We start from the raw sequence: 20,877 nt of genomic DNA on the forward strand, positions 1-20,877 counted from the left end.
ACGTTGCACTGAGAACCACAAAGCCCTTTTGGAGTCACAAGTAAAAACTTAATTGACGTCTTTTTTTCAAAATTTTAAATATTAAGAAATATTCACGAATGCGTTTTATTTATTTATAAATGGATTTCATGCACTCTGGCTTTAATTGTCAGGGCGGTACTGCTTCGGATCCACGTTGGCCTCGAGCCGCTTCATTGTAAATCTGTGGGGGTGTCATTATGATGTTATCATTTTAATTCTTTTTGTGTATTGCTGTGTGTTTTTATCTCAATCATGGCAAGTGAGTCATAATCCAAGCTCCTCATGGGTCACAAGTGGGTACTTCAATCTGACACTAGAGGGCAGCAGTGATTCAGTAGTGGGATTCACTTGACCCTGCCAGGAGATGGGATTAAGTTGACTGAATGCTAAATGCTCATCCTGCATTCGCATGCCATGAACATATTCTTGCATTGACTGGCCTGTTTATTTTCTGAAAAATGTGCATGCAACTTCCTCATTGACCCTCAGAGCAGGCAGCTGTTTCAATTCAGCCCTCGTCCTTAAATGTGGGACGTTGCTATTGAAGAGGAACGCGTAAACCCAAGCAAGCATGTGGAGTTAATAAATCTTTATTCAAATTAAATAGCAGATAAAAACATTAAGGCAGACGAGCAGCGAGCGTTTAGCTGCAAAAATGGAACATCAGAATTGAACTGTACAAGGCTTGATTCATTAATAAAAAAATAGAAAATTATAAACCCAGAGAAAAGAACCAAACACAATGTGTGAAGAGGGCGTGTGTGTGTGCGTGTGCGTGTGCGTGTGATGTGTACATGCAAGCGAGTGTTTGTGGTACAATGAGTAAATGGGTGCTTGCTGGACAATAAAACAATTATGTGCTGTTATTATTGACTCTGGTAGGATTTCCAACCTGTAAAACAACAAGTCAAAGCAGCTGGACTCTCTTATCCGGAGTTAGTAACAGCTAACTCAAGTGCACGTGTCACAGTGTGAAATGTAAACAAAAATCAGAGATCTGGAAAACTTCTTCCTTGCATTATCAAAGCAAGTTGGCATTCAGCTCTTCCTGAAAGCTCACTTTGCTCCCTGGTGCAGTAAAGATATTTTTGCCCTTCACATATTTCCTTCCTTTCTCATCTGCATGTTGCTGCGCTTTGCTCTCTGATTTCAGTTTACAGGTTTGTGACACATTTCGTGTTGTCGTGTGTTTAGTATTTACAGTTGCAGCCAAATATGCAGCACAGTGGGGTAGACAGCGGTACCAATTAACATCTTGCAGAAGTGTTTATGAGGTTTGTTTGCTTCTTCTCACTGAAAGATTTGGGATGCGACTGCAGCACTGATCGTGGAAATGTTTTTAATGACTGGTATATTAATGTGTGATACAAAACAGGGAAAAGTGGCTGAAGCGTTTCTGTGTGAGTTCGGCTACATTTACGTCTATCAGTAATGCCTGGTATTTATATAGTGGCCATGCTGGTTCATGGAAGTAACGACCGGCTCAGCTCTTCAGTGACTGAGCCGTCCGGTGTGGTTCTGAACGGCTGATGCTAAATCTACATGTCCCACTCACTGTGATGAACTTTGATGAGTAAATTGTGACGCACTTGACCCTTTCATACCTAAAACTGAGTACATTTAGTTTGTAGGATGCAAATCAAATCTTGCTGTAACTACAACTAATTTATTATTTGTGCTAAACAAAAACAAAAAAATCTAAACCCATCTAAATTCAAAAGTTTTGCTACTGTTGAACAATCAATGATAATTTTTAAGTAGCTTCATTATCTTACAGAGAAGCTTTTTTGTGTAGATGAGAGTGTGTATTCCTAAAGCTACAGAAATATCGTCTGTTGTAAAGTGTCGGTTGAAATATTTGAGAACTCAAAAAGGAACTCGAGCTGCTCAAAGTGCTGGTAATGTTAACATTTTGAGACGCAGGTGTTGCTGCACATCTTGCACCTGAAATGGAGACTTTCGTTTGACTTGCATCCTCCCACTTTGAGAATGTTAACAGTACACCGTTGTGGATCGGCTACTTGACTGCTGACATCTTTATGAAATAAAAGCTCGCCATGTGCTGCATGACGGGGCGGAGCACAACTGTGTACGAGTCAGCTATGTTTTAATGTGTCACCTAAAGTCTCAGAGTGACTGATTTTAAATATTAAAGGGGACCTATTGGGCTTTACGGTGTCTGATGTTCAAGTTCAGACTGCTCTGAAAATCAGGTTTCTTATTTCTTTTGTTGTAATTGATACAAGAAGCTGATGTTAGCTTGTTGCGAATGTCTTTTAAAGGTCAAACTGCTCCAGGTACAGCACACCTGCGGAGGACAAGGACACAATCAGCCACCCGTTCACCTGAAAGAGGTTTAAGATGAACCAAACACATGGACGGGGCAGCATTCCTGACTTCACCACTAGGGATCACACTTTATGTATCAGTCAAGTGGCACAAGGCTAATGTCAAAAGCTATCGCTGGGAAAAAAAAGTGTGATTTTCTAGTTATGTTAAATTAATAGGGTTACTGCAGTGTAACACAGTTTATACATTAAAATCATGAACTGACATTTACAGGGATGTATTTACTATTTACTAAAAACGTGTCACACTGGGGGTGGCACGGTGGTGCAGTGGTCAGCACTGTCGCCTCACAGCAAGAAGGTTCCTGGTTCAAGTCCCGGCTCCGGCACGGGATCTTTCTGTGTGAGTCTCCATGTTCTCCCTGTTCCTGTGTGGGTTCTCTCTGGTACTCCAGCTTCCTCCCACAGTCCAAAGACATCAAGAGGGGAATTGACTGTAGGTGTGACTGTGAGTGTGAATGGTTGTCTGTCTCTATGTGTTGGTCCTGTGATGGACTGGTGACCCATCCAGGGTGAACCCTGCCTCTCACTGGGATAGGCTCCATCCCCCCACGACCCTTAACAGGATAAGCGGAAGAAAATGGATGGATGGGTGTCAAACTGGTTAAACTAGTTAGCATAACATATTTCAGCTGGCACAGCAGGTGGCTCGTACCTGAGCAGTAAAACAGGCGCTCGGCAACTCTTCCACCCACTCAGATCTCATGCCCAAAGCTCACCTGTAGCGAGTCAGAGTGTCAGGGAGCTTCATGGATGACTTGACTCAGTCTGTCTGAGACAACTCTCAGAAACTAGAATGGTTGTTCAGTACGTCTCGCATGAAATGACTTTTTGGGTCGTTTGGTAAGAGTTTTTTTTTTCTTTTTGACTTTGAATTTCTTCTACCTGGAGAGAAACAGGTCCCCTAGAGAGAAACAGGTCCCCTTTAATATAAAGTGACAAGTTTGGTCTGTGTCAATGCAACCATGAGTGTTTAGCTAGGCACTAATGTTCTAGAAGGGGCTTTCAAAAGATACAAAAATAACATTGACACGGACAAAATTAGGACACTGACTGAACCTTTGAGAGAGAGAGAGAGAGAGAGAGAGAGAGAGAGTGTGTGTGTGTGCGTGTGTATGTAAGAGTGTATTTAGTGTGTGGTGTAAGAAGCCGCCCACAACAGGCAGCACGGTGTCACTCCTGGAGAGCCCAACCTCCAGAAACCTCCTACACCTACACACGACAACAAAGCCACACCTCAGTTGTTAAACTAGTTTACAAACACACAAGCTGATTGGCTGTTAACAGTGTTGTTGTTGTTTGGTTTTCCAACTGAACGCACAAAAACACTTGTACGTACAGGACTGACTCCAACTATCTTTGATTTTCTTTTTTTTTTGTGCAAAAACAGTTTCTTTGAACGTTTGCTCTTTAGCAAAAAAAGCGAGAAGCATAGAGACATGAGTAAAATGTACGGTGTGCGTGTGTGTTTGTTTCTCCCTATCCATCATGATATCTGATGTGTGTGTTCACATCTGCACGCCCATCTGTCCATCCATCCCTCTGTGTGTTTATCAGTCAGTCTTTTTGGCCCACGCCAGGTCATCTGATCGTGGTTTTTGCCCTGTCAGTCGTTCGATCAATTGTTCCATCCGCCTCCAAAAACCCAGCTGGTCCAGGGGATAGTTACACCAGCCTGAGGTGAGGACAACAAAGAGAGACAGAGGAGGGATGGAGAGAAGGGAGGAAGAATGTTGGGGAGATGGCAGATGGAGGTGGATTAGAAAGAAGCTACTGAAGAGAAAATGAGCAAGGATTAATCTAAATTAGAATGAAAAAAAGAACCCAAGTAATGAGCAAATAAGCATCAAGTGTTTCCGACACATCAGCGCAGTCTTGAGCCCTGAAGGGATTCTGCAACTGTATTTAGATATTTGTTTTATCCCTGACTCCGCCCACCGCCTCATATTAACCTGTTTCTAACCATCCTTCCTCCGCCTCTCTTTTCCCTCCAGACACGCTCAACTCGTCTCCATAATACCTTTTTCAGCTCTTGGTGTCTCTTTGCTTCACCTCAGATTTCACTCCTCTGTCCTTAACTTCCTTCTTGCTCCGTTGTTTTTCTATCTTTCCCTCCCTCCCACTCCCACCTGCACCCCAGTTCTCAGCTCGTCTATCTACCTGGACCCTCCTGTCTCATCGCCATCACGTCCAATGTGGGGATGTGAGGATTCTCTCGGGAGATTTGCTTAGCCCCTACTAACACAGGCATCATCACTCTCTCTCTCACTCCCTCGCTCACACACACACACATGCATGCCCACACACACCCACACATAGCTTAATTCTTACAGAAGTTCCATAATATTCATGTCTGAGGTAAACACATTGTATAGCTGCAGGCCATTGTGCATTTACATATAAAGATGCATGCATGGCTGTACGGCGGGCTCTGTGTGTATGTGTAGCTGACACACACACACACACACACACACACACACACACACACACACGACACTCATGTAAATGCAGTCTCTTGATATCTGAGATGAAAATGTAATGCCGTTTTATAACCAAAGAAACATCTCTACATTTGTGAGTAAAATAAAGCACTTGCATGCGTACCGTGTCACCACTGTAATCACACACAGACAACTGCACAAGCACACAAACGCACAACTAAAGAAATCAGATAAACACACATGCACACCAGCAAGAAGCAAATAGAGACATTCACACGGGCTGTGTGTACTTAGGCTACCCTTGTCTGATGCTCACACACCACCACCCATGATGTGTTTGCATAGGGCGCATGCTTTTGCTGCGGGGATGTGTGTGTATATGCTTGAGCGTGTGCGTGAGCGTGTATGTGTGTGTGTGCGGCGTGTCCCTCCAGTGACCCTCTCTCTGCTGGAAGACAGTAAAGCAGCCAGAAGTTTTGTTTGATTTCACTCTCTTTCACTCTATCTCTCCTTTTTTCCTATCTCTCCCCGCTCTCGCTCCATCTCCTTCTTTCACCACACTCTTTTTTTTCTTCCTCCAAATCCCTGCTTCCTACGCTCCCCTCCCTCTCTCGCTCCTTCTCTCCCCTGTCCTCCATCCCCCCTCTGCCTGTGAAGTCCTATTTGTTAGAACAGACAGCAGGTTAGCATTAAATATACATGGGGATTGTCAGCCGGTGGCGAACACAAAGGCAGCTAGGCAAGCCCCAGTGGAATCCAAGCCTGGCCCAGGCAGCGAGGCTGGGGGAGTGGGGGGCCATCACCGTCCCCTGTGGGCCCCGAATGCCACCTCCCAACACACACATACACACACAGAGACACGCATACACACACAGGTTAGAAAACCATGAGGAGGTCAAAAAGACTAGCACACACAGATGCTCAAGTATGCAGATGTACAGGAGAGCGTGTACATCTACAAACACACACTTGCACCATGCCACCACCACAACACCCCCCCCCCCAACTCACTCACACACATCTGTCGTCCACAGGGGCGCAGGGTGACGTACAAGCTGAATCCCCCTCGTGTATGCACCCCCACCCCCTCCCTCCCACTCACCCAGATGCACATAGAATACTGAATGTGGATCTATTACAGAGGCCTCGCGTCTCTAAAGACTCACGGAAACACAACACTTTCTTTTATTTATTTAGAAGAAGCCAACTTGGCCACCATTTCATGTGAATTCACCGAGAATTGTACGTGAATTCACTCTGGAGTCGTCCATTTCAATTAAGCTGATCTAAAATGGCCGCCCAACAACGTAGATAACATCTGATACCCTTCAAGAGTCACATTACACATAATGAGCTTAAAGGGTCTAAACGGCAACACAGACTGAAGTTTCACCCTGGTTTTGGAGTCACTCGGTGTTTTGGTACGGCATTTATTTTTCATCCTGTCACATACACGTAAATGTTACATGACGACCTCATGAAGATTTAATCTGTATTTACAGCATCTGTGATGTATGTGACAGTGGTAGACAGAGTCGACAGTGGACAGAGTTTTTTTGCATTAGTTGTTACTTGTGAGATTCTAGACAAGGGATGATACTACAAGATTTCTTAATAATAATAATTTAGGTAGAGGAAAACAAACAACACGTATTCAAACTTTTTCTCATGTTCTGTCCCACTTATCATCTCCTGACCGCTGAGCCTGACCTGATATGCCTGGATAAAACAGTAAATAAAGTAGCTTCACCTGTAGCAGCTGCAACATGCTGCTGACACTCCAATGCTTCAGTGTTCATGATCTGATTGATCTTCATCTTTTTTTATTGAAACAGGCTCTTATTTTATAATCCACGCTGGCATGAGCATAGTGTTGAAGATCGATGTAAAGATAAAGACTGACTGTGTTGTTCCACCGTGCCTAAGAAAATTGTACCAGTTCTTACCTGTAGTGATACAGTAGTATGTCTCATGCGGTGAGACGTGGTGGATGCGGTGGTGTTTCCGTGGCAACACCAGATGCCAGTCCTGGAGCAGCATGACCCAGCGCGGGAGGCCAAAGTAGGAGTGGCTCCACTTATGAATCTGATTGGTCAACGTTACAAAAACCGCCAGGGCAAAGATGTAGCAGTCCCAAGGATAGGATGCCGCCAAGGCCTCTGGAAGGTGTCAGGAGACAGACAGAGTTAAGTTAATAAAACAATTGATCAAACTCTTAAGTGTAATGAAGAGGGCCAGCACAAAGGCGTAGCACTCCCACAGAGAGGATGCTGGCAGGAGCCTCGGAGAGATGAAGAGACCGAGGGGGAGGATGAGGAACGGGGGGAAAGAAGGAGATAGAAAGAAGGATGGGGAAGATTGGCAGCAGGGGAGAGAGGAGAAGAGGACAAAGAAAGATAAGCAGGATGATAACCGAGTGTGAATAAGACTGTAACAGCATCAAATCAGACGGTTAAGAACTGGAGAAACAATCACCCAAAAACCACAGACGGTTGCACAGATCACGGGGGCTGCGGGGAGATCAGTCACATCGGTGTACTGATTATTCGATCGCTACAGCGCGACAGTGATGTGACATGCTGGAGTTGAACAAATAAAAAGTCAGACTGACGCTCATATGGAAAGAAGTCATCGCCCTCACGCTCAAAGGTAACATCATTCGTGAGAAGAAACCTTGGGACAAGAGGCGCTACTTTTGGTGAGGTGGTCTCTATCTGAGTGAGGAGACACTGGACTACATCTCCCAGTCAGCATCATTGGTTTGGAAGAGTTGTCTAGCAGCCGGTGCTCAGCGCTAGCTTGCCTCCATTTATTTATAGAGCGTATCTTAAAAACAACAAGGTTGACAAAGGGCTACACAATAATCTATATCATGATGAAACAACAGGTCAATTTAGAATTGAACAATGATGTTTTAAAATGAACGATATTGGCCAGTGGAGGGAGGCTAGAGTGGGAGTCACCAAGGGAGGCCTGGTTCCCCCGAGCAGACAGTTCAGTGCCGTAGTCCGAGTAGTCCCAGCAGGTTGGGACAAAAATCATCTATCATTTGCCGACATAACCATATCACCAGATTATAGTCCAACACAAACACTGAGTACCTGCATTGTCAAATCATTGACTGGATGTGCCAGAATTTTCTTCAGTTAAACAAAAACAAAACTGAGGTGATGGTTTTTGGTGCCAAAGTGGAGCGATTAAAAGTCATGTTGAAAACTACAGAACGAGCCAGAAGCCTAGGTGCAGTTACGGACTCAGACCTGGATCTGAACAGCCACATTAGGACGATTACACAGTTGGTGCACTGATCTTCAAAAGGCTCGACTACTGTAACGGTGTTTTTACAGGTCTCCTTGGAAAGTCCGTTAGACAGCTGCTGCTGATTCAAATGGCTGCTGCTTAGTCCTCACTGGCACCAAGCGGACCACATCACTCCGGTTCTCAGGTCTTTACACTGGCTTCCTGTCACTCAGAGAGGAGATTTCCAGCTCATCCTGCTGGTTCATAAAGAACTAAATGGTTTTGGGCAAAATACAATTCTGACCTTTTACCAAACTCCCCCAAAATTTGCAGATGTGCAAAAAAACAAAAAACCTCAGTGCCTTCAAATCAAGACAGTTGACTTTTATGTTTTCTTTTTATTAAGTTATGTCCACACTGCACTGCAACACCATTTTGCTATCTTATACCTATTTACTCTATATTAGCTGCTGCCTTAGCTGTCATCTCCCTTCCTGTCGTATTTCCTGTTCTCATATTGTATTTCCTTCTCCTTTTTTTCATATTGTATGTTCAAGTAATATCATATTATGTTCTTTTGCATGAAATGTACAGCACCTTGAGTTACCTTGTTGCTGAGACGTGCTATATAAATACATTTGCCTTCCCTTTACTCCTCGTAGAGCTCTATAATGAGTCCAGCCACAGTAGATCTCCACAGCACTGAGTACATGGGGTACTACAGGTGCAGAAACAGAAGCCTCATGTACCGAATGCTCATACATGAGGCCCCGAACTGTCCAGCGATGCAGCCAGTTGCTTATTCTTAATGGGACATAGCAGCATGCTAATGTTGCTTTGATGGATGATCTCACACTGAGCTTCTTGTCTCGAGTTGTGATGCCTCTGTAGTTACAGCAGCAGAATTTGGGAGATCACGCAAGAATTGAAGGGTTATGAAGCACATCATGGAATAGCAGTAATGCGATGGACGCATTTCTACCATCACAGTGTCAATATATCATCATATCACCCGACCCTGTTCCCAAATGTAGACTACAGCTCGACCTGAAGCCAAGAGAAGAGTTGTGGAGGAAGTGTTCATTGTTTGTGTTGATGTGAGCTGACAGGTGACAAACATGTCAAGATTGCAGCTGTGAGCAACATTTCTGAAAATACTTGCATGGGAAAAGAATGCAACATTTTGTAACTGAGACTTCCACATTGGAGGATTCGAGCGTGAATGCCGGGGCTCTCCTTTGTCCTCAGTCTGTGGTTGAGTTGTCACACAGCTAACTCTTGTAATTCACATGAGCCTTTGTGTCGCTATGACTTACAGCTGTCCTCTCTCTGTCTCTCCTCATCCCTCCTTCGCTCTGTTTGGGTAAAACAGCGATCTCTTGACCCCCAGTTCAAACCCCGACATGACAGTTGGAGATGTCACCTCACGGCTTTCAGCGTTCCCCATCTACCTCTGTCTCTTGTCTTTGTCTGGTGACCGTTTGACACTGTGAGGAGCTTGACATGACAGGCTTAGATGTCATCTCACCGCTACATGACCCTCTGCCACCCCCACGCTCTCCCGCTCCCTCTCTCACCCTCTGACTCCGACTCTTAGCGGTGACCTCTTAAGGTGCAGACATGACAGGTGTTGCTGTCGCTGCGTCTCCGTCCTGTGACCTCTTGACTCCCCGTGGAGTGTGACATGACAGGTGTAGATGTCACCAACAAGTGGACCTCACAACTGCTTTCTCCCCTCTAATCCCGCCCCCCCATCCCCTGGTCCCTCCTGCAGGATCCAGCATCTGACCTTTGAAACTTTTACCTTTTGCTTCTTTTAACACCTTTTGAAAATTGCAAACGTTCCTTTCAACACCTGCCTTCGTTGTGCTCTCATTAGCATTGAGTTACACTTGCAATAAACTACTATTGATCATTGATAGTGACTGGGCTGAGATTAATCTCTAAGTCACTCAAAGGTTCCTCACCATCAATAGGGTACACTACACTCGACCATTTCTTATTGTACCGGGTTCAAACACATTTCTACAAACACACATTTCCATGCATTTGAGGACAATTTCAATGGCCATGCGTTGTCAGAAACATCTGTTTATACAAATGCAAAATAAAAAGTGTCAAAATGTACCAGCATGTATTTAATTCAATTAATGACAAGAAACCTGTTGTAGTTTAAAAAAACATTAACATGTGTTAAAGAAATTAAAATGGACCAAAAGAGAATTTTGCTCAGTTGATCTTGAACCAAGTGCACACAATATGCAGCTTTCTCTGAAGAGAGTTTTCATGCCTGTTCCAAAAGTTTCTGGCATTAATTAGATTTCAAAAACCTTTCTAGGCCTGGAATCTTCTATTTTCAAATTCCTTGACTTTTCCACCATTTTTCTTGACCGTATAAATGCTGATAATAACACTGTTGAGACTGCACCCATCAACACCTCAGCCTTCCATCTCTAACGATGTCTCTGGACCAACCGGTGACCTGTCAGGTCAACTTCAAGTGCAGACCTGACAGGTGGAGAAGTTGCCCCCTCAATAACAGGTTGCTCTCCTCCTCCGGTCCCTCCCTTACTGCCCGGCGCCCATAAGGTCAGTGCACATGATTACCTGCAGATGTACGGCATGCCTTCCTATGATCACTCACCGCCTCAGAGGCTGAGCTATCTTTGGCATCCTGCGATACTGAAAACGTTCCCAAAGTCACTGCTACAGATGGTTTGACCCTGTCGAGTGAACTTTCCCAACTTCTTCCATTCAAATTACAGCTGTATGTGAGTGGAAGGACCTTATACAAAGCTGTGATCCGACTCTCTTCATCCCGTCCTCATTTCTATCAGCAGCTCTTGAAGTCCCGCCGACACGCCATCATTGTTCAACCGGTGGGCTGGTGCAGAGGAAGGTGAGATCTCAAGCAATAACATTAACAGCTGCATGTGTTATATTCTACTAATAAAGCCTCTCACTTGAAGTTCCAAACTAGTGGAAATTCATTCACACTTGAATAAAAAAACAGCAACACCAGAGCTATGAGAACATCTATCTTATCCTCCTCAAACTTTTCCTTCCATCCTAAAACATCAGGACGTCCTGGTGTGTCTCCCACTAACTGAGACAGTAAATCAGAGTTGTCACGCTTGCTAATCTGAACGTGTCACTTCCCACTTTGAGGTGACCTCCCGACCCCGGTTCAAATGTAAATATACAAACTTACAAAAATATTAATTACTCCCATTTCTCTCACTGCCTTCATTTCAGTTTGTCTTTCACTCAATACTTTTAATATACTGCCCATCGTGTGTACACTATTTAGTTTATTTTTAGTTTCAAATCAGTGTGTGTGTGTGTGTGTGTGTGTGTGTGTGTGTGCGTGTGTGTGTGTGCGTGTGTGTGTGTGTGTGTGTGTGTGTGTATGCGTATGCACAATACCTGGTGTGTGAGTGAGGAACTTGTAGGCCATATGAGCCAGCGGTAGGATGGGGATCATGCAGTTGTCACCATTGGTTTCGATGAAGTCGTGGCGGGTGATGGCGGTCGGATCAATGTGATGCTCCCTGAATGGACGAATAAATGCCTGCAGAGAGACAGAGAGAGACAAATTACTGACGACATATTCTAAAAAGTGTCTTTGAATTCCTCCACCCTCTAAAGCCTAGAGCAGCGTCATGAGATAAGAGGTTAGAGGCTGAACACAAGTAGCTTTCAATCGAGGAGAGGCGCTCATTAAGCGATCACACGCTCGGCTCTGACTCATGCCACTTCCTCTGATGTTTGAAAAGATTACAGCACTGGACTGCAGGGAAAGCTCAGTCCTGATTTTGAGAGGTTAAATTGATATTTAATGATTGTGACCAAGGCGCATCAGGCTAACAGGCTGAATAGGAAAAGACATTATCAGTTACCATGACAATTTTCTTTTAAAATAATTGGTCTTTAAACCAACAAGTTTCCATGACTTTTCTCTGTGTCATTTTTCATGAGAGTAAATGTCTAAATAAACAGAAATCCATATCAAAATCTACCATATCAAATTATTGACCAGCTACGTGGTTCTGCACGACATCACCCCGATTCAAATAAATCAGTATTAATCAAGAAATTTTTATCAGTCAATCTTAATTTATACAAATGAAGCTAAGGGAGGTTCAGTCAGGAAGAATATTCATGTTTCACACTCAGGGGTGACGTCTCACCCCTATTCTGTCGTTCTCACTCCTCACTCACGCCCAGTCAAAACATAACCGTCTAAATGTTGGGGGTGTGGTCCAGCTCTTGTGGCGTTTAAGCTCCAAAGACTCAGAATGTAGTTTTCATACGTATTTTCTACAATGTCTCTCCTGATTGAAATCACTGTCAAATGCAGGTATTTGTCAAGCTTCCTTGCTTCATTTAGATTTCAAATACTTTTCCAGGTCAACTTCCATGACTTTTCAAGGCTCCCAGGCCAAGTCGGGGTATTCTGTCTTATATACAGTATGCAGTGTTTATTGGATGAAACAAGATAACAGTAACTTGGTGGTACCCTACATCTTCTGCAACCTCAAAGCCTCACATCAAGCATCCTAGTAAACCACAGAGCAGCAGTCAACGCGTGCACCCTCACACATATAAATGACTCTTGGACGCCCCACATAAATTCAAAAGCCTGAGTGTCATAATACATACGTGCACCAATTTTCCACAGTGCAGAGTCTTGCACCGGTCTCTGAGAGCATGGGGATGGCAAATAAAAGACAGAATCTGAATCTCTGTAGCACAAAAGAGACAAAGTGCCACACACGCAGGATAAAGGTAATTTATTTCTCTGTGTGGAAAAAGCCAAAAAAGGTTTGCATCTTATTTCCTCAGTTTGTCCATGCAGCTGCGGAAACATCAGCATGAAAACTCATTATTGTCATTGTTAGCTGTTCACCCCAATCACGCACGCCTATCTGTGAACATTGTTGCTCGTCGCCACTGATATTTTCACAATTATGTACCTATCTAGTCTCTCGTCTGCCTCCTCCCCCTGTCTCCTCTCCCACCCACCGCCCACCCCACCACCCCCTTCCCTCGCTGCAGCCCTCAGCCAGATGAAAGGCCGGCTAAGCTGCGGAGGTCGTGCCGAGAGGGGCGGCATCATCGCTCCCAGTTAACCATGTGCCACCGGTCACTGCGTGTCCTCTAATCTCACACCGTTTACCGGCCCGCCTCGCATGACATCCGTTAATCACCAGCTCACATCGCCCATCGCCCCAGCAACCAGCGCTGTCCCACTGCTTACACAGACACGCCCTTCCACCCCCTTCTCTCTTTTTTCATCCTTCCAACTTTTTACTGTATTTTCACCTCACTTGTTGTTTATTTTTTCTCTCTCTCGCTCGCTCTGTTTGTAAAAGTCTTTCTATATAAGCTTCATTCTAGTGCTTCCCCTCTGGCCTAAAAGTAACAACGAATTCATTTATTCAATTACATCACCTTTCTTGCTCTAATCAGCCTCATTAGCGTTGCCCTGACAGAGACGTGTTCATTGAAGGTGTAACCAAAGAGGACGAGGGAATTCGACACAGGCAAAGATGTATTGATAATCTTAAAAGAAGACAGCAGAGTAACCGAAGGGGAGGAAATATTTTCATATATCCCTAAACTGTAAGCACATCTGGCAAATTTCTGTGTGAATTGAGCATCATTGGGAACTAATGAGCATGACTTTGTCCTCAAAGTGGTGTCATTAGAGAACTACTAAATCCTTGTTGAGTCAATTAAAGCTCAACGACATGATGACGACATAAAAAAATGTTGGAAAAAAAAGAGGAAAAAAAAAGAAAACACAGCCGGAAGCCTCGCTGAGGAATAGTTCTGGATACTGCAGGGAAAATGGAGAGTACTTTTCAAGTCACTGTTGAATTTTCAGTACTGTGAAGTCAAAGCACTTCTATGGATTTAAATCAAAGCAAATCATTGTTGTACAATTTTCTAAAGAAAATCATCAGTATGCAGTCTGGGAGAAATTTACATAAAACCCTGCACTTAAGAGATGTGTGATGGTGTCAAAAAGGCATTTTGTGAATACTGAGTGTGCTTTTTACAGTGTGCTTTCCTTTAGCCAGTGTGACACGCAACACGCACACACACACACACACACACGCGCGCGCGCACACGCACACACACACACCAGGAAAAGTGTTTAACATGCCACACTAATTTAAAAACCATGCAACCCACCGTCATTTCAAGGAAAACTCAACATACTGTCATGTAATGTGATGCTCAAGACAACTTTATCAAGGATGAGCAAAAGGTACTGTAGGTCTGTGCAAGTGCACTGGTAATACATGCTGGAGGAAGAGGTAGAGTCCTCATTCAGTCCTGAATTCATCATCAGTGTGCTCAGATACTCATTCACCATGCCAATAAGTCCTTCACACTGAATTCTGTTAGCCACTTGAAGCCGAACATTCAAGAACATCAAAAACAAACTTTTGTTGGAGAAAATGAGGGGGCTGGATGGCTCAGAGGTAGATTGGCTGTCTTGTTCAATTCTCACTTCTCCCGGTGACCATGTGCAAGTATCCTTGAGCAAGATACTACACTCCTGATTCCTCAGCAGGCGCGTCGTTAGACCTGGGCATTCGGGGCTCTGGCCCTGGATCTCAGGGTAACAGCCCCGGATCTCTGTGCCTTAAAAATATAGGCCTACATAAAATAAACTGCCTAATGATGAAAATCGCCAGGCCAGCAGCCACAATTGCAACTTTGTTACTAATGCTGACCTGACCTGGCTTTCCTTATGGAGTCCGAACGATTTGTTGCAAATTCAACATCAGTGTTCGACTCTTTCCCCCTCTGTCACTCACTGATGTCACTAGAGCCTGTCTACAGTTTAAGCAGCGTTTAGTGGTTAGTTAATATGGATATACAGCGGGGTTTTTTTGGGGGGGGGGGCAGTCAGCAGCAGCACAAGAAGAGGTGGAGAGTACATCAATTGAGAGAGAGACGGAGACTCAGAACTAGAGCTAGGAACCAGCCTCTGCACCCTGCTAGCTTAAAGACACTTCATTTGGGTAACTAGAGTGATACTCTTACTTACGGCTCGGTAGGTTCCAATCACGTTCTTCATAAGTATTTGTTTTCCATGAAATTGTAACATTAAGTCCACTAGTGTACAGCAGTCACCCACCAGGCTTTTTATAACACTGCTAGCTACCATGGGGTATAAAGCAAGTGGAAGAGCTGGGCTATCCACAGGCCTGGGTCTCGTGAGGGAAAATTAGCTTTATAAGTTATGAGAACATGACTGTTAGGACCCCAACAATTGACCTCCCTTTTGTTCTCCAACTACATTGAAACTGCATCTTCAACAGCCAAATTTTCTATTTCCCGAGGGAGAAACCCCGGATCCCCATGAAGATAAAGACTATCTGCAGGGCTAAATCCCCGGATGTTTTGCACTCCTAGCGACAACCCTGGTACTCAGAGAGTGCATACTTCTGCCAAGGTGATATGACATCATCAGATCTGGATCTGGTTCCACATGAATGCTGAAATATAATGGAACACTGCTAAAGTTCGAGCAGCTTAACAAAATTCATGAGAATCCATCTTTATCTTCGGGGGTCAACAGACAAACCATTTATTTGCTACAGCGTTGCATGCTTCTTCATGTTAGTCACATGTCTCATAAAGAAGATGCATCCTGAAAACTATGTGTGTGTGTGTGTGTGTGTGTGTGTGTGTGTGTGTGTGTGTGTGTGTGTGCGTGCGTGTGTGTGTGTGTGTGTGTAGTTCCTTCATTCACAACCAGACAATCCACATCAGATCAATTATAAGTTCACGGAGGGGAAACGTATTTGTTGACAAACTTTTCCTCATGATTTCCTTCATGGATGAAATGAACGCTAAACAGTTATTTCACATGCTATGTACAATAAAGAGCTGCAGCTGAAAAAAGTTTGTAAAAAAGATCTTCAAAAGTCAAGACAATAGGCAAACACACGCAGAATAACTACATAGGCACAGACAACTGAATGAAAAACAAATCAGACGAAAAATGACACTGTCTTCAAATGTTTCATGGGTTCATATGACCGTAACTATCATTAGCCTCAGGTGTTCTCCATCTCGCCTGTCTTTGATATTCAAACTAACCTTAACTGGGAGGCCTGCTTTATTGTCGATCTTAACACACACACACACACACACACACACACGCACACACAAACACAAACACATATCTGAGGTATATGCCTTGTTTCCAGTCTGCCTTTTGTTAGTCCTCTGTTCTCCACACAGGTCCATCCTTCTTTTTTTGGTGCAAGTCTTTATTAGAAGACTCCTACAGTGTCCAACACACCATGCAAATCTGTGGCTGCTGCTGTGTCTTTGGTCCCAGTTACTATCCCAAACCCCAATAAATGCCACATAATAAATAAACATCAAACCACCCAGCATCTTCAGCAAACACGGAAAAAAGTAGCACGAAGCTTCAGAGGTAGACGGTGTATAAACTACCCAGAGCAGGAAGGAGCAGAAATGTGCAGCGATCTACACGTCACACTAACAATTCAGCCACTTAATAATAAAGGTTTGAATGTAAATATCATTCAGATTTCAGAACTTGTTCATAAACATCTGTTAAATTAGGTTACAGTGAGGCTCACTAGCTAGCATTATATACGTGTTTACCTCTTTTAAATACTGTATCCCTTCACAAATCGACATTTTGTTAATAAGAGGATTTTTTTTTTAATTCCATTTTTCAGGAAATATTGTAAAAAACCAAAAACAACGACTGACTATCTCATTTGCAGTTCTGTTGTAGTGCTTGACATCATTTTTCTGTAAGACCCCGTGATAAAATGATCAGATTCAGTGTTTGCTCCGGTGCGTGAAAGTAACGGTGAGAAAACACTGAAGAAAAACTGAGTAGTTGTGTGGATTACAAGCTCCAATACCGATACCAGTCCTGGTTTGACAAATGAATAACTGGAATGCATTACATTACTATTAATCATACATTGATGCATTATGGATTCGGCATAAATAATGACTAGCATTATAATTCGGATGCTTTGGGTCTCAAAACACACACACCAGCATCAACATTTCAACTAATTAATTAACAATGAATATTTCATAAACAGAGGACATGAGAGATAAAATACACACAGTGAATTCTGCATCCATTAATCAAAACAAAGTTCAGGCGTACCAATCTGCATGTTGCACCTGATCACACTGATTTTAATTGGCTGAAATGAGAATAACCTTTACTCTAATTGGCTGTGGCAAAATGCTTGTATGCATTAATGTAGTTTATGTATTTTAATATGAAAATTAAGTGTAGCTGCATGCAGTCCTGCATATAAGTACAAACATGTCTCCTGATATGTCAGAGATTCAAGATGAAGTTGTGTGTGTGTGTGTGTGTGTGTGTGTGTGTGTGTGTGTGTGTGTGTGTGTGTGTGTGTGTGTGTGTGTGCACGCGCGTGCGCTGGGGACCATGGCCAGTTCTGTCTACAGGGATGTGAGTCTGTGAAACACTGACATTTAGTTTCCAGGTCACTATGGCAGTCCTGAATCTCAGGGGGATAAGGTACAACCCCTAAATGGTTGCCATAGTTACACTGCCTCAAGAGACATGGGACACAGGGATGTTTACAATAGTTTTTGAGAGAATATCGTCAATTTGAGCAATTTAAGTGCTACAATCACTGTGTTTATGAAAATTACAGGTGTCGCCATGCTAGATCGAACATGGAAAATAAAGTGCAATCATGATTCACTTTTTTTCCTCTCAAATCCCACCATCTCGTCATGAATGGGTATAGTACGTAGCCTATTGGCAATCTCTGCTATGGCTTGCTGTCCACTATTTGTGTGTGTGTGTGTGTGTGTGTGTGTGTGTGTGTGTGTGTGTGTGTGTGTGTGTGTGTGTGTGTGTGTGTGTGTGTGTGTGTGTGTTTTCACCTTGCCAATAATAGGGATGTCTACGGATCCCCAGGTATCGGCCCCCCAGTGTACCATGCCTGATGCAAAGTCTGCAGTCAATATTCCTAGAACTGGACAACAGACACAGACAGAAGCCAAAAAAAAGGAAAGTGCGATGTGTCAGCAAACACCAAGTCCAACATTCCACATATCTGGACTGGACCAGAGATGCAGGGCTGCACTCGCTCATAAAAGGAGGAGTATTGATAACTTTCTCTCTTCTGTCAATGCAATAAGGAACTGAGACCCACAGAGACCAGCTGATTGCTGATGAGTTGAGCACAGTGAATGGAGGGGGATGGACAGGTTAGCATATCTCCATCAAAAGTGATCAAGTAGGCTTTTCTTTACCATGATCTCTGCCTGCATTGATACAACTAGACTTGTGCAACATAGAGAACTTCTTTCCTGACTGGGCACAGTGATTGATAGATGATCAACTGCTACTAATCATCACTTCCAAGAGGATGAGGAAGATTAATTCCGGACCAATCAAGATCCTGAAACTGATCTTTTATGAAACAGAATACACAGAGGAGGAACTACAAGTTTTAGAAGGTACAGAAAAGACAAAAGTATGCTAACCTGCCCTTTCACTGCCATTCACTGTGCAAAGCTAACTAGCTATCAGGCTCTCTCAAGTAGTCTCGGGTTCTAATGCAGCATGGAGGAAAGAAGGGTTTCTGTCATTCCCTGACAAGCAACTCACCAATTCCAAGGATGATCTTGTGGATGTGAACGGTGGAGAAGTGCAGGAGGAGCAGGGAGAAGTTGATGATGAAAAGGAAGAGGCACAGAATCACACACACCCACTCCTGAAGCCGCTTACCTGAGGAGAGGAGAGGAGAAGTATTAATGAAGTAAAACCACTGAGAGAACAAGTGACTTCTTACTGAGGGTCAAAGAACCATTCAGTCACACTGAGTGTGTGTGTGTGTGTGTGTGTGTGTGTGTGTGTGTGTGTTCAGGGTGTTAATATGTAATCAGTTAGATGAAGACAAGTGTACTCCAGGCTGCGAGGTCATGACCTCTCATATGTGAAACACCAATGCTGACACAGCAGTAGCCAACACACACACACACACGGACACACACACGCAGGTTTTTCAGGTGGGATGCAGGCCTCTACAGGGACGAGGCCAAACTCATAGGTCAGCAGTACTAACTTAGGGACTGGAACTACTCTGAACTCACAGATCAGCAGTATTATAAGAGACAGAGAGAGATGGAGGGGTCTCGCTAAAATTGTTCAGTTCTGAAGATAAGCAATACCGAACGGCTGAGAACACACACTGCTTATACGGCAATATTCATCAGTCGGGGTACTATTACTTACAAGATGACTTCTACAAGCGTACATGTCTTTGCATGGTGTCTCCATTTCCTTCTTCTCTTTGTTTGGACTCATTTGACCTGCCAAGTCATTTGGGAAATGTGATCCTTCACAGCATGTTAAATCAACTCACAGAAAGAGAATCCAAAATGCAAAAATAAAAACCACTCTTGTGTTTTTATGTCACTTTTTCATTTGCTCTTTGTCTCTCACATCCCCCATTTTCCACCCTTCCCCTAATTCTTTTTTCTTTGCCAGTCTAATGTGCTTTTAAAAGTTTAATGTGCTCAGGTCCTAATGTATCACAGCATTAGCAGGCTATAAGATATTCATGACACTTTTTTTAATAAAGCACACAGACCTGTGAGTGGCTGCGCCTATAGAGCTGTGTGACTATTAATATGCTATCAGTCTCTCATAAAGTATGGAGTCAAGTGGTCATGGGAGATTTAAAATATGTGATTATGGATATTTTACGAATCGTCAAACGTGACCCTTCACCTTCTTAAAATAGCTGCGACCAAAGTTGTAAAGAGACAGATGGCTAATTCAAGTCTAGAATGAAGTTCGGCTTCTGAATGAGTTTGACTTTGCAACTAACAGACACCGTGTTTTAGCAGCTGGGCAACATTAGTTGTTGTTTTTTTTTTTTCTGAAGTAAAATCTCCAAGATTTTACTCAAGAATCATTGATTTAATTCATGAGAGAGATGCTAATAAATGAGTTGTTGGACTTTGACTTTGTTGGAGAGTTGCATTTTCACGGTGTTACTGCAAACCCCCATTAGGAGGAGAGAGAGCTCCAGAGGTGTGAATACTGAGCTCAGAACCTTTGATTTGTTTCCATCGAGTTTCTCCCATTGTTCGTCTTACTTACTCAGAAATATAATAATCTTTTTTCACTGCTGCATCACATCACGTGGAGTCACGGTTTTTGACTCCAGAATGTAAAAAAGAGCCAGCCACGTATATTTAGCTCGAAGCTACGGCGCCCCCGCGGATGCAAGTGCAAACAACGGTAAAACTGTCCAACATGTCTGCCTACAAACTCTTGAGTGCATGGTTGTGTATAATCCACGTCTTCTTTATCAAGCTGTATGCTCAGTAAACCACTAAAAACTTTGATTAGAGGTAAAAAGAAACAAGACATCTGGTTCCAGCAGAGACGATTTGCTAAAATGAAGGTGGCAGCTGGTCACACTCGTCCACACTGGAGACGTAAAGAAGGAAAGCAGGAGGGACAACAAGCTAAAGTACAGTTTACCGTGCTGCACATACACGTCTCCATAAAGCAGAGTTTTATCCTTCAGTTCGTGAGGTGAACTTTGGCTCAACCCTGGAAAATTACAGCAAGTGATGACATCCCGGAGTAGATGATGATGCTGGGTTCTTTGTGTGTAGCCCCAGTTCTGTGCTGCTCTTCAGTGTGTGTCCACAGGTTGTGTGTTTTCACAACACAGTCCATACTGAGGTTAAGTAGAGCACAGTTGGCTCTGTTGTCTCCGAGCTTCATGTGACACCATTTTCAC

General features: G+C 43.6%; 1 protein-coding gene across 4 annotated transcripts in view; it reads right to left on the reverse strand.

The window, feature by feature from the left end:
* Positions 1-250: 250 nt before the first annotated feature.
* Positions 251-20,877, reverse strand: part of peds1a (plasmanylethanolamine desaturase 1a) — a 34,845-nt gene continuing 14,218 nt past the window's right edge. Inside the window, exons 2-7 of one of the 4 annotated variants that reach the window (XR_015117025.1) lie at positions 18,726-18,845; positions 17,996-18,087; positions 11,477-11,621; positions 6,757-6,969; positions 3,025-4,044; positions 251-2,926 (exon numbers count right to left, since the gene is read on the reverse strand). Coding sequence is in view for 2 of the 4 variants with exons in the window: in XM_086208687.1 (XP_086064813.1) it covers positions 3,923-4,044; positions 6,757-6,969; positions 11,477-11,621; positions 17,996-18,087; positions 18,726-18,845 (692 nt within the window). In the remaining 2 variants the exon portion in view is untranslated. Of the gene's footprint in view, positions 4,045-6,756; positions 6,970-11,476; positions 11,622-17,995; positions 18,088-18,725; positions 18,846-20,877 lie in introns of all 4 variants that reach the window. The other 3 variants (XR_015117026.1, XM_086208688.1, XM_086208687.1) reach the window with 3 other exon arrangements.

Source organism: Aulostomus chinensis, chromosome 7, assembly GCF_037954235.1.
Source record: "Aulostomus chinensis isolate RoL2024-O1b breed Wild chromosome 7, RoL_Achi_v1.0, whole genome shotgun sequence".
NCBI lineage: Eukaryota > Metazoa > Chordata > Actinopteri > Syngnathiformes > Aulostomidae > Aulostomus > Aulostomus chinensis.